At 36.5% G+C, this 14,918-nt stretch overlaps 1 protein-coding gene across 2 annotated transcripts in view; it reads right to left on the reverse strand.

Moving 5' to 3' along the window:
• LOC148657404 (coagulation factor XIII A chain-like) overlaps positions 1-14,125 on the reverse strand; it is a 57,595-nt gene extending 43,470 nt beyond the window's left edge. For both annotated transcript variants that reach the window (XM_088643644.1, XM_088643645.1), the window contains exons 1-3: positions 13,985-14,125; positions 5,795-5,979; positions 2,095-2,283 (exon numbers count right to left, since the gene is read on the reverse strand). In XM_088643644.1, coding sequence (XP_088499770.1) covers positions 2,095-2,283; positions 5,795-5,945 — 340 coding nt within the window. In that variant the 5' untranslated portion in view covers positions 5,946-5,979; positions 13,985-14,125. The remainder of the gene's footprint in view (positions 1-2,094; positions 2,284-5,794; positions 5,980-13,984) is intronic.
• Between the last annotated feature and the right edge of the window lie 793 nt (positions 14,126-14,918).

The raw sequence follows: 14,918 nt of genomic DNA on the forward strand, positions 1-14,918 counted from the left end.
TAATGAAAGGGAACAGAACAAAAAGGAATGATAGAATTAAGCAGTGCATTGTGATCTGAAAATGATTATTTCATTGTAGTACATCTTAACACTTTTAGGAAATATTTTACAGCTTCCTTTGCCTAGTGAATTCTGTAGAAAACATTCTGAATCGGCATATGGATATATGGACTGGAATAAAAGGTTAAACTCAAGGTTTTCTTGTGTCTTCTTTCTACTTTTCAGCACGAAATTAACCTCTACTTGTTTTTTTTTTATTTGACCAGATAGTGATCTGCCAAGTTTACAGAGAATGAATGGAGTGTATGCTTTATACATACAATAAATATACTGTACCTAACATATCCTTACAGGGTGAATATGACAGTACATATGGTGTTTCTACAAGGTTTTGCTGTAGGTTATTTCGATGGAACTCGTGTTTGGTTTAATATAGTTGTTTTGCTTGTTAACAGCTTGGAAGACTGAAAGTTTTTTGATCAAGGTGTTAAGTACCACCCCTAATGTTTGGCACTCGTTATTAATACAAGGCTCACACATTCTGCATGTTACCTCTTGTTACAATGTTTCCTCCTCTTAATTACACCACTTCCTTTATAGCAGCTTGTGGAACTCCCTTACAATATAACAGTGTCAATCTATGGTATAGTTAGGAAGTGGACAAACCAAGTACATAATACAAGGGACCTTAAAATGGTTAAACATCAAATCTCCAGGAGCCTCCATACCAACTTACAAGTCTATTCAAGTAGTGATCTCAGTGATCAGTAAACATGCGTTATGTACATTATAATACTTTAAACAGCACTTTAAGAGTACAATTCAGTGATCTCCAAACTATCATATGCAGGCTGTTTTTGACTGTGAAATGGTATATTCTGAATGAATCTAAGAATCCTATCAATTTGTACCTTTAAAGATTCCAATAAAATCAGCTCCAACAACACACTGCTGCTCTGGTAAAGTATTGATGACTCTGACAACTCTTTGTGTAAACAAATGCTTCCTATTTTCATTTCTGTTTAGGATTGAGCTTACAGTAGCCCTTTGGTTTGACTTTGTCAACATTTCTGGTGTGACTGCCATGACCTCTGTGCAGACAACATTCCTTTGTGAGTGAGAATTATTGTGGTTGCCCCTCTCTCAACTCTTTCAGAGAACGGAAATATATTTTGTCTATTGTGGTGGCAAAAATGTGAAAATATTTGAAAGAACCTTGGAAATGAGGCCTAACAAGTAAAATGTAAACATTGATTTGATTCAAATACTCACATTCCTTTAGAAAACATTAACTCAAGGAACTACCTCAAAATGAAGAACAATGCTGATTCACTGGGGTCTTCTAGGAAATGTATATAGGGCATCTGTGGATCAATTAGCTAGGCAGCTGTATCTGCCTTTCTTGCCTGTGATTTTTATTGTGTTCTGATGTTCAAAGTTTACATAGGGAGATGATTGCAATTGACATACAGTATCTGTTTTACATTACAAAATGGAGGAAAATGTGACAATTGTTAAATGAATTATTCTCTTCAGCGTGTATAGGAAAACAATTGGAAGCTTGATTTAATTCCAACATACAGCCTGATTAGTGATCCCACCCTATTTATTGTAATTCTGTGTGTTCTAATGGAAGTAATGTTCAATTTGTGGGAGCTGATCTGGGTCTGGTTTAATGGGCTTTCCATAAACCTGAGATACACAAAGGGGCATTTGAGAAACTTTGCATGCAACAACCAGTGACAATTCTGGTGACTCTCCTTTTACTATCATTCTGTTGGCAGTGGATAGTCTATATCTCATTACATTGTATTATTAAAGGGTATGTATGTTACACTCTAACAATGTTGAATCAGTTGTATAATATTGCATAATCATTAGATAAAAATGGAATTTAACTCTCCTTCTTCGTGGTCAGGGAGATTATTTATTGACTACTCATTAAAACTGAGTAGGGTCTTTCCTACTGTCTCCAGTTTATCCTAATATTTTTATCTTTGGCCTATTACTGAAACAAGGTGAGTCAACTAGATGCCACAATTCAGCAATCGGGTGTTTTGTTACAGTAGATAGAATCAAAAAGAGAAAACTCACCAATAAGAAACTCAACCCAAAACTTATCCTTTGCAGGGTTGTATTCGCGGTTGAATGTTAGCTTGATCTGGAACTGCTGGCCTCGCCGCACAATCAGGTTGTCATTATTATACAAGTGTGTCCGGTGTTCTTTTTTGTTGATCTCATCTCTTGTTTTCAGCATGTTCATGTCCCACACATCCAGGAAATCTGCCAAGGAAATGAAGGGAAATCTGTACTACCACTACTTTGTAAAAACAGAAAATGCCTTGAGAATACCCTGTCTTTAGGAAAAAACATTAGCTTGCCATTCACAAAGTTAAGATTCACTTATTGTTGATTCAACACAACATTTTAGATAAATAATAAAGATTAAAATCATTGCACATGCACACGTGGTTTAAATCTGTGCATTTTAGTTCAGATTCATAGTAGTTCAATCGATGAGCATTGACAGAGAATGACTTCTGAAAGAAGCAATTAAAAGGTAATTTAGGATAGGTAAGAAATCATTTGCACTCCCCTGAGAAAAGATCAGATCATAAGAATGGATTGTTGCTGGTGTCTTCCTAAGTTAAAGAGATGCTGTAGTGTAACAGTTAAACTATTTACAAAAAAACAGCTTTGAAGTCTGAGTTTTGAAGGAAGCAGAAATATAAACTCTTTTCACACATAAGAAAGAGATACAAATGTCATTATGTTTCTCTCCTTAGCTAGATTACTGCCCAGTATTCATGGGCATTATCTTCAAAGCTATTGATATTTCTTATGAACCATTGAGCATATATTGAAATTCTGCTGACATTGGTTTGAAAAGATTTTACTACATTTTGTAATCACATGTCAGTATTGCCATCTGCTGGGAATATAAGGTAATACATGATAGAATTTTTAAATAGGTGAAACAGAGTATATACTGTACTATATACAGGGATTCACTTTCAGGGTTGCAATGTTACTTTTACTGAAAGTAACTGAAAATAAGTAAAATAAAACTTGTGATTGATTTTAACTGAAAGTAACTGAAAAATAAGTAAAATTAAACTTGTGATTGATCTATAGTTTCAATATTTTCAATATTTTTTCAATACGTACTGTCGATATTAAGTCTTAAATGGATGTTGGTCGAACTGGCAAATAGCTAGGTCAATAGTGAAGTACCCAAAGACTCAAAGACTGAATTTGGAACAAATTCAGAGTCAAAAAGAGTTCCATTGGTAAGAGCTAGACATAGTACAGAAAAAATTGCATTCTAATTACAATTTACAGCTTACCTTATAGGTAGGACTAGGCATTTCATTATTAAATGTAATACAAGCAAAGTTATACAAATAAACAGTAATGCCATACATCATGTAAGAAATATCATGTAACATATTACTAGAATTGGCAAAAACATACTAAAGTACCTCCAACTGACACATTAATACCATCATAACTCCCAGTGTCAATGGATCAATTTTCCAGATTCATTCTCATTTTTCTTCCTTGCTCTTTCTGTATATTTAACAAATTTGGCTCAAATATCACATAGAGATGCCAAAAGCAAAAGTGACCTGGAACAAACAAATTTGATTATACTGTTCTGAACTTAGTGTTGCCATCCAAGGCTATCAGCTACTGACACATTCAATTTTTGTTTGGGAGAGTCCTAATGAAATTGGCAGTGTGGAGACTTACATAAGAGCCAAAACACTAAAAACTTTGTCACAGCATTTTAGTTTTAAAATCCCAGTTTTTCTTAAGGGTGCAGTGCATTTTTTAAGCCACAGGAAAGATAACAAAAGTCAAAGTTAAAGTTTCGCAGATTGGTCATGATAAACCAACATCATGAGGCAGCTCAAATGACAAGGGTTCACTGTAGAACAAAGTGCATCCTTCCCTTCTTGTAAGATATATTAAAAAACAACAAAATACAGTAATTGCCTGAACTATAACTTTTAGAAATAGATTTGCAGACAAGCAAGATTTGACACAATGGCCAGAACTACTGTATATGCTTGGTATTTGTTTCTCAAATACATGTAAGATTTTTTGTGTAGCTGTGTTCTTTAACTTTAGTATAATCAATGTCAATATACAGTATATTGTTTTTGTATTTCCACATTTTAACAGCACCTTATGATTTTCATACTCAAAGAACTAAGAACATGTCTTCTGCATCACTCTAAATTAGAAACTGAATGAACAAAGTATAAAGCAGTACTAAAATATTGAAAAGTTTATGTAATTATATAAATCTTATCTTGTTTTTAATATGTGATCAAGCTCATCCGTTTAGACTTCAGTTTCAAAATGATAAACCAGTGTATCAAAAAAAGAAAAGCTATTCCAAATACACATTTTGCTTATATTTAAAAAGTGTTCGTTTTGTTGTAAAATATAGTAAATGTGGATTTAACTAGCAAAAATACTCTTAAAAGGCCACAAAAATCCCAATTTAAGAAACCTCTTTAAAGTGCCAAATGTGTTAGTGAACCCCCTAACATAATTAGGAGGATGTTATTGAACCCACTAAAATAATTATGGGAATTTCAATTTCTTAATATATTTTCCTTGATTAATCAAAATAGGCTCTTTTAAATAACCAAAAGTGCATATATTTTGCTGCATTTTGTATGACAGGTAATACATGAGCTTTGACCTCATCTTACTGGTTAGTAGAAACACATCATTTCACGATTAAAAGAGAATTCAGAAGATCTCGGAAAAATAGTTTTTGATGATCATCTGTCTAGATGTAGTTACAAAACCATTTCTACAGATACCATCCATCTACTTTTTAGTGAATTTTCATCTTCAGACTGCGATAAATGAAAAATATTGAAGAGGAAGTCAGCCACAGAGTACCTGGAAACATATTGTCTGGATAGACAAGTCAAAATCTGAACTGGCCGTTTGATAAATGTTTTACGAGGCAAAAACCAAACACTGCCTTCCAACGGAAGAACCTTCGCCCCGCCATCAATCATAGTGGGAAGAGTATCATGGCTGCTTTGCTGTCTCAGCAAATGGACAAATTGCCATCATTGACAAAACCATGAATTTGGTGTTGGATCAGCATGTCAGGCCATCCATTTGTCAGCTGAAGCTGAGCCAAAAGTGGGTCGTGCAGCAAGACAATGATATTAAACACACAACCAAATTTACAACAGAACAGCTGAAGAAATTGCCCATTTTGAATGGGTGAGACAAAGTCCAAACCTAAACCCGTTTTGGATGTCATGGCAGGACCTGTTAAAGCAAGAAAATCCTCAAACCTCACTGATCTGAAGAAGTTGTGCATGGAAGAATGGACCAAATGTCATAAAAGCTGATGCAAGAGACTAATAAACAGTTACAGGAAACATCTAGTTGAAGTCATTGCTGCACAAGGAGTTGCCACATATTTATTCATACAAGGATATTTATGTTGGATTATTTCCTAGGCAGATCCAGATAATGTAATCTAATGTCTTTCCATTATACGTTTACTCAGGTTATCTTCACCTTTTTATTAAGATTTTAATGAAAATCGAAATATGTTCAGTTTAAAATATTCAAGAATACAAACCAGCCTGGGGGGGGGGGTGTCACTCTTTTTTTCTCATCACTGTATAACATAGTCCTTCAGAAGGTTATGGAAAAATTGGTTGATTATGGGGAAAAAAGATGAGATGCAGTATTTACTGTAAATAAAAATCAATTTGACAAAAGAAAAATACTATAAATCTCGACTTACCTCTGAGATTAGGCCGTCCCCGAGGATGAAGCCCAAAAGGTTCAAACTCTGGGATGTCTTCGCCTTCAGCATTGGAGCTCACAGAAGGAATGTTGCTGCGTCCCGTGTGAGTGGCTTGAGAGTGCTGGGGTCTAGTCTCAGGAGTAGACATGGCTCTTACTGGCTTGTAGAACTGCACACAATGTCTAGAAAGCAAACAATAAATAAACCATGAAATCAGGACTTTAAGATAAACAACTTTAATGTCATTAAGATAAAAGCATAAAAATATGAATTTCCTTTTTGCATTTCATATGGTTCCATATGGTTGAAATGAGAATATACCATTTTAAGACTGGTACTCTGAGCAATGTTTTTGTTTATCGCCACTCATTGGGAACAAAATGAAAAAGGCACAACAGCACCTGCACTTTCTGTGGTGCTTAAAGAAATGCTGTATGGGGAAGCAGCTACTCAGGAACTTTTACATAAGCACCATAGAAAGTGTCCTCACTTGTGGTATCACTGTGTGGTACAGCAAAACGCACAGACGCACAAGCAAAGGATTGTGGCAACGTCACAGTGGATTTTAGGGCGTCATTTACAATCAATCAGTGAGATCCACACCATCCGCTGTCGCAATAAAGCACAATCCATCATTCAAGATCCCAACCATCCCGGCCACAGACTGTTCTCCCCCTGCACTCTGGCAAGCGGTACCGCACTATTAAAGCACGGACCACTAGAATTAAGAACAGTTTCTACCATACTGCAGTACACACATCCTCAACAGCTAACTGCAATGCCTCAGACTCAAGGCACGTTTGCACTTTGCACTTTTTGCATGGTCTATTATGTTTGTTTTTTCTTTCACTATTACATATTTACTGTTCTCCACAACATATTTATTGCTCTGGTTGTACTATTTATTATGTTGCAATGTACTGTCTACATTGCATGGGGCTGTCTGTTGTACTGTGTCGTCAGCAGTATGGCAGTACAGTGGCAGCTTCTTCACATCATCATGATACGCGTAAGGTAACATGGAAGTCTGGTCCATGTAAACTATAAAAATGGTCCATGATTTTGGTCCATATTTCAGTCTTCTATGGGTTCTATCCCAAGGTTGCCAACAACCTCGTCAACCCCCCCTAATGCAGCAGCTCCTAAATCATGATGATGGAGATTCAGACTGCCTAGTCCTTCTGGCCTTGCCTATATTTCTCCAACCAAGGGGATTAAGTCAAATTCTGGTAATGCTGATGTTTCTGAACCATCCTGAATCAATCATCACCCATCCATTTTCTAACCGCTATATCCGACACAGGGGCGTGGGGGAGCCAGAGCCTATCCCAACATGCAATGGATTCAAGGGGGGATACACCCTAGATGGGTCCATCGCAAATATCACCATTGTATTGCTATTTATAATTGAGTTCAACTGTTTTTTTCCATATAAAGCTTTCCTCCTCTCTACATTTTAAGTTTTCTGCATCTAACCTGTCATCTTGTGTGTTATTGTGATATGCTGAAACCTTAAGGTACTGGTCTGGGCTCAGTCAGTGATGCCTGCCTTATCTAGAAACCTTCAATTGCCATGTTCATTGACAAATACTTTGCTGCTTTATTGATGAAAGCAGAGTTTGTCAGTACAGTTGATTAAAGGGGAAGTGCAATCCCAATTTCTCGGACAGGTTATTAAATCTCGGTAACAAAATAGATTCATTGACGTTATAGAAACATTTGATAAACTTTGAACTTTGTGAAAGTACTGTAAGTCACGCTGCCACAAACTCCTGGTCTCGCCTCGGGTGAGAGCAACAGTTCCTAAGAATTTTGACGTGATGCGGCCCTTCCTGCTCGCTTGTCGCTGTAATGGCTAATGTAACGTGATGTACGGGTGAATAAGTACAGGTTGTGCAGCAGACCTAACACCTCAGAAATGTACCAACATGATCTGCATGTAGTTGAGGATCAAACATGTATTTACCTTATTACACTAGTTTGCTTTTACTGTGTATATAATTTACTAACTATCCTGCTAGAATAATGGAAAATTACAAACTGCAACTTAAGTGTGAGCTGGCTACTTGCCTGAAACATGAAGGGCAGAGCCAGCTCCGGGCAGCCTGACCAGAACTGAGAGTGCCTGATATCTGCTTAAGCCACAATTAACAAAATCTAGAAGTACATAATATCTGCTTAAACAACGATTAAAGGAACCCAAGGAGGTTCTTACATTTCTTATAGTTTATCACATACCAAGGCTAGCAGCCTTGGCTTTACACCATACTGTATATGGCATGGAACTGTACTGAAACTGTTCAGGTTTTCTGTTTGTGATTTTGTATAAAAAGCATCCTTTTGTATCAATGAGTTGAGTCAATGCTTCATCGGCTTTGATCCCCGTATGCATACGTAATAAAATAAATTCCTGCTTCATACACACCTGGATCGTGTCTCCTTTAGTTGGATACAATAAATAGTATTTGTAGGCAAAACCATCTCAAAATCGAGAGCAATACTTCTATTGGATTAAAAGTGATGAAGTCGCAAGCCTGCTTCTTTACAATCTAAGGCACACTTTACATCATGAATTTTTATTCCCTAGCTCTGAATCACAGAACATTGAGCTGTGCATACCTGGGAATTCTGAGCATTTTGTGATGTAAATTGGAGGTTTTACAAGTTACTGTCTACATTTGACTTTTATTGAGGTTTGAAATGCACTCATAAATGCTGATTCTTTCTAACCCTGAAATATGAAAATAGCATTGCAGTTCCCCTTAAAATATTGAAAATGTAATACTGCTCTTAATGTCATTAGACCTCATAACAAATTTCCTCCTAGTCTTCCATTAACTGCTTGTGCTGTTATTTCCTAGTTCAACTTCTACCACAGAGAGCCAGTGCTTATTGGAGGCACCCCTAGTTTTCAGCCTGAAACCCGATATTGTCAAGTCAAATCAAATCAGGTATCTGATTAAAAGCAGTCAGGCATCTAATTAAGTGATCCGTAGCTCACCTGGAGGTGAACTGTGAAATATCCATTAATGAAGACATTTATAGCCAAAAATAATGGTGGTGTGGATTTAGATGTGTCATGAATTCACATCCTGATAATGGTAAAATACCCAAACTCATTCTAGAAAGGAGTAATCATGATAACTAATGTTACTGTTGTCCACAAGCATGGTTTAAACTATAAAAACTTTAATAAAAATGATAATTTGTGTTCATATTTACTTCACCTTTTTAAAGAAAAAATGTAGCCATTTCTAAAATATTCTTCATTACCGGCTAGAGATACTTAAAAGAATGGAATGCTAAAAATGATGTTAAACTTAATTACTACAACTGAAAAGCTGCAGGACCCTGACATCTGAAGACGACTAATACTTCATAACTAAAAATCTTCAAAGGAAATACAGCAATAGATATCATTACAGATGCTAAGTCATATAAAAGCATGAGAACATAAGAATAGCTGCAAATGAGAGCAGATTATACAGCTCATCACATTTAGCTTAGGATGTAAATTAAATTTCTGACTGCCACAATCTTTATATGCAGTGGTAGTTTGAAAAGTCTATCATTTTAGAGCACAATCTTTTTTTTAACCATCAAATTTGAAATCGTCAAGTGAAGTTTACAACAGAAGTTCAGTATAAATGAAAGATCTTTGTCGCCTTCTTATATGAGTCTCGCAGCCAGCTCTTCCCTCTTCTATTTCACTTGCATTCCCTCCCACCTCCCCATCTACAACCGTTCAGTAGCTCCCTAGCTCGTTCCTCGCAATAATGAGGGGGTATTGGGAAGCCTTATACTCACAGCTGGGCTGCCAATCCTTCTGTTAGACGAGTCACACCAAACACTCCATGCACATAAGTCACTCTGTTATATTCATTAGGATCTAACCAAATAATTTAAAAGTCTGAAGCCTCCATCAACAATGCTAAAGACATCCAGGAAAAAATGAGGTCCTGTGAGATGCCCACCTACATTCTCCATTTGACACAGGGCAAGCTCCACGGCACCTGACAGGAGGAGCTCGGTGGCTCTCGGTGGACAGTGCAGGCTTGGAGGTTCCCAGCAAGTTGCACAGGGGTGTGTAGTGAACAATCTTTAGTTAACAAATCCATCCATCCATTTCCTAACTGTTTCATCCAATTCATGGTAGCAGGGGAGACAGAACCTGTCTCAGCAAGCAACGGGCACAAGGTGGGGTACACCCTGGATGGGACACCAGTCCATACAGGACACAGGCAGACACACACACCAGGGTGAATTGTCGATTGTCCCGAAAGCCAATTAACTTACCAGTATGTCTCTGGACGGTGGGAGGAAACCAGAAGACCTGGAGGAAAGGGATGCCATCCTAAGAACTACATTATGAACCATTTTATGAGTGTGAGCTTCACTCCAAAATTGTTTTAAATATCAACATTTTTGCTGGGGCCTACACTGTCAGGGTGCTTTTCCAGGAGTAAAATTGATTGTGAAAGGGTATCTTTGTTTCCTTGGAAAGGTAAGCTGTGAACATTTTGAAGAACCATCATATTTACTATATACGTCTCCATTGCACTCAAGGTGTGACTTGTGCAAACAAAATTGAAGGGTTAGATGTGGATGAGCACATTTTTATATGTAAGTGATTTAGATTTAGATTTTGTTTTGGTATTCCTTTTGAAACTTTGACTATTCTGAGATATATGTAAGGACTCATATGTTTTGTTTCTTACCAGCAACAATTCGGTGTATTGTATAATCATTATTTCAAGAAGTGTTGTGTCACAGTGATTTATTAATTGCAATTAAAACAGTGCAATACGACAGAGTAAGCAGATATTCTAATGGAAATGTCCCTTCTGTTAATTTTGTGAATCTCTTTGTTTTTTTTTTTAACCACACAAAAACTATTGAATGTATTTTCTTGATGTAGCCCTTGGGAAGCAAGCAGCCGATAAAGCATTTTCTTTTTTATTTATTCCGGCAAAGCATTGGCTTCATCTGAATGCTATTTTCCATTTAAGGCACACCAACCAGATGCAGCCTCTGCAACAGACAACTCTCCTGCAGTGAAAGGAGAAAGGGATCAATTTTCAGAACATGAACTGCAGCAACAGCTGGAAATTGTGAAGAAAGCTGGCAAGTCTGAAAAGGCTTTTATTTTCTGCATCTTAGTAGCACATACACATACATTCTCCACTGGTAGTTAGGTACTTCTGACACTCGGACGGGGCCTGTTTTAGTATATTCTATGAAAAATAAAATTCTCAAGTCACTTGAATTCTTAATCTTAAATTTAATGCTTCTCTGTGCAAACAGGCCCACACTGGTTGCAGGAACATATAGCCTACTGTACATATCACAAGGAAATTGACAGAGGAAGCTATGCACAAAAAGGACCTAGGTGTTAATGCAGGTTCTTGTAAAAGGATATCTAGTAAAAGGCATGGAATTTAAATCCATGCTATGGAATCTTACAATGCACTAGCAAAACATGAGTTGCAAACTATACACCATACCACAAAAAGAATGATATAACTTTAGGAGAGTTACAAGAATTATTGGTGTTCTCAGGGACTTTTCATATTTAGACATTTTAAGGGATTTTAATCTTTTAGAGATTTATTGTCTGGAACAAAGGACACTGACAGATTTGATTCAAGCAGGCTGTTAAGTGTATATACTGTATATATAGCATTAATCCAGGGGACTATTTTACACTCAGTGGTGAAACAGGGATACTTGAACACAATTGGAAATAAAAGGAACTTAAAAGGAAATTGAACAGTATTCTTTGGCTTGGCAAAGCGGTTTGACTCTGAATCTTAAGACAATGAATTGTGGATGTCATTTGAAATTCATTAACACCCTGTGCCTGCTTTATGTTAATATTCATCCAGAATCATTTCAAGTCTGGACAGAAGTAAAAAAAAGAGTATATCATTGCCCTAAATCTATTTTCAAATATGTTACTACCATTTGATTACAGAATAGTTCTGTACTGGACCTGAGCTGACTCACTGGATAGAAAGCAATTTTATTTTTTGTCTGATAACTCTAGTAAAACAATTCTAATGCTGCAGTGTGTGCCTTGACAGAAATGGATCTCCAGACAATGACTCATCATATTTACAGAAGGATATGAGAAGGTGATTCTTTCACTTAATATTCAGAATATAAAAATTCTCCTTCAGGAAACTCTAAATGCAGAACCATCAATTTAGTTTCATAAATACAGGGATACAGGGTGTATCCTGTATTGTGCCCATTGCTTGCCAGGATAGGCCCTGGGTCCCCCACAACCCTGAATTGGATAAAACGGAGAGTGAATGGATGGAGGAATGGAAGTGCAAAAAAATTTGGAATTCATTCAAACTAAATTTTATCACCAAGAGGAAGATTATTTTAATTTATTAAAACATTCTCCAAGAGGTGGGGAGCAGGCATTGTTGAAATATAATTATGTTTCTTGGAAAACTCTGTGACAGTCCTTCAATAAACCTGAAGTTAATGAACTATAATGATCATAATAAGTATGCAAATAGTATACTGTCTAAGGAGTTGCATGAGACAAAAACACCAAAAATAATTATGCTGCTAAATATATTTGCATTCATAAAATGCAGAGCTAGAATTCCTCTTCTTGCATTCTTCAGGGTTAGCCCTAGGGTAACTAACATAAATTTCATTTTAAGTCTTCTACAGTGCTACAATAAATGTTTACCTGTATTTATATGTTATACATACTTGTTACAATACGTATCTTACAACTAAATTGGAACAAGCTCTTCTTTGCATAATTTCTTACTAGACATATCAAATCGAAAGTAGTATTCTCAATATATTCTATATTATTTGTATATTTCTTCAAGAGAAATGAGACTTGTTGCAAAGAGGTATACTTTATGTGGAGTTATATAAGATTTTAAATTAATGGAATGTTCACATAATAAAAAGTGTTTACAACAATGACACACATCAATACAAAATGTACCGGAGGGCATAAAAAGAAATTGGGGGGAAGTGAACTTAAAACTGAGAAAAAGGAGACACTATTTTACACAAAGGGTTTTGGGACTCTGGAAGAAGCTACTCAGCAATGCTGTAAAAGTTGACACCGTGGCTTCTTTCAAGAAAAGATCAAGATGAGATCCTGGAGTCACTGACCATCTAAAAACCAAGTGAACTAATAATAACATCACTTTATTAACCCTATACAATTTCTTGCATTAGGAATGATCTTTTCACATACCCCAGCTTGCTCTCCGTGAGACACACAGACAGGAAGAGAGCCTGGGGTCAGAGTGCAGGGTCTGCCATTGTACAGCACCCCTGGAGCAGTTGGGGTAAAGGGCCTTGCTCAGGGGCCCAACAGAGTAGGATTTGCCAGCTGTGGGATTTGAACCAGCAACCTTCTAGCCACAGGCACAGATCCTTAGCCACAGAGCTACCACTCCGCCCCTGTACTGTATCTGAGCTTAAAAGCCTCCTCCTGTTTGCAAATTTACAATCTTAAACTCTTTGTTCATTTCTGTCCTTTTGACTGTATTTTATGAGGAATCTCTCATTTTACATTGTGATTTACCATAAAATTCAGAACTTAAACATACAACAATGCATTTAGCATATCTGTAGTTTCAAGTAGCATATCAGAGTTTCCTGAATCTCTTTTAACTCTTTTACTGTCGTTTCTAAGTTGTAAACTAAAGGCTAAAACAGATTTTTTTTACTGTTCTTTAAGTACTTTTAGAATTTGTTTCAAGTAACCAATATCCTGAACTGCATAAAATGTATATGATTATTTTAGTTTTTGCATCATAGTATTTTTCACATCACATTATTTTTCCTGGAATCATATTACTTGCACCAAAAACATAATGGTAAGCAGTGCATTTATATTTCTGCAAAAACCTCAGAATTTTTTTTTTTACTTCCCTAGATAGATAAAACCATTCAGTCAGACAGAAGACGAAATAAACCTGCACAGCTTTGTCAGTTTTTCAAAGCTGTCTCAACCTGTAATTGAGGTGAGCTGGAAAACAGTTTTTGAAGAAATATCAAAAGCCATCATTAAAGATTCCTTAAGTAAAGGTTTTGTTAAAACATAGTGAGCAGAGGCAGCTGAGAACACAAGTGTCTTAACACTTGTTATGAAAATAAATATTTGGCAAAGTTCAAAACAGAAGGGAAGGTTTACTCTACCTATCCAGGAGAACACCGCCCTTTTCCTCTGAGCTGCTGAGGAGGCTGAACAACTCAGTGTATGTGAAGGTAAAATCAGCTTCCACTTATATACTGAGGGAGACTCATGGGCAGGGGAAGAGTTTCCACAGCCTGCACACATCACCAACTGAAAGGAGAGGGGGAAGGGGAAGACAGGGTCAGGAAACATTTATTAGTGTTGTGAAGAATGTGCCTCTTCTGTGATTGACTGCTTTTAAAATTTACAGCAGTTGAGGGGGTGTTTTCAGAGAAACATGGTAGTTATTATGTAAAATATTAAATTGGAGGTCTACTTCACTGGATTGCTAATAAGATTCTGCTGCTTATTTAAGACTTACAGCTCTGCTTTGTTGCCTGTGTATAACAAGACACTTTTACAAGAAATGTACAGATGTTACACCAGGCAGTCACAGCCTGCCAAACCCAGAAAGCACTCTATTGGGCTTAGTTTCTGCTAGCTTTGTTTATGTAGCTATAAAAACCGGTTACCACAAAGGCTATGGTAAATACCTCAGAGGAGGGATACACTAACAGTCCCACACTGACATCACTTTTATCTGGATAGATTTTGAAAACTGTGTACTTCGTTTTATTTTATTGGTTATTTGTGTAAATTCTATAAACCATGAGGAGTATAAGAAAAAGTAGTCACTTCAGTAGTACCTCCTCAAACTGGAAACTGGAAATTCCAATCAACAAGCCCCAAAATACAGCTAACATTTTTCTTTTTCATTTCGCCTATATGCCCTTTTCAAGTGAAGATGTTTTCAAGAACACATTTGTCTGTATTAAAAATCTGTATTGCAAGAACATTTTAGAAGAGCACGTCACATTTCATCATTTACATTTTAATAGTTCTCTCATCTGGAATAAAGATTTTAAACATGATATCTAAGTAAAGGCTGAACAAATG

Source organism: Lepisosteus platostomus, chromosome 8, assembly GCF_059453375.1.
Source record: "Lepisosteus platostomus isolate fLepPlt1 chromosome 8, fLepPlt1.hap1, whole genome shotgun sequence".
Classification (NCBI taxonomy): domain Eukaryota; kingdom Metazoa; phylum Chordata; class Actinopteri; order Semionotiformes; family Lepisosteidae; genus Lepisosteus; species Lepisosteus platostomus.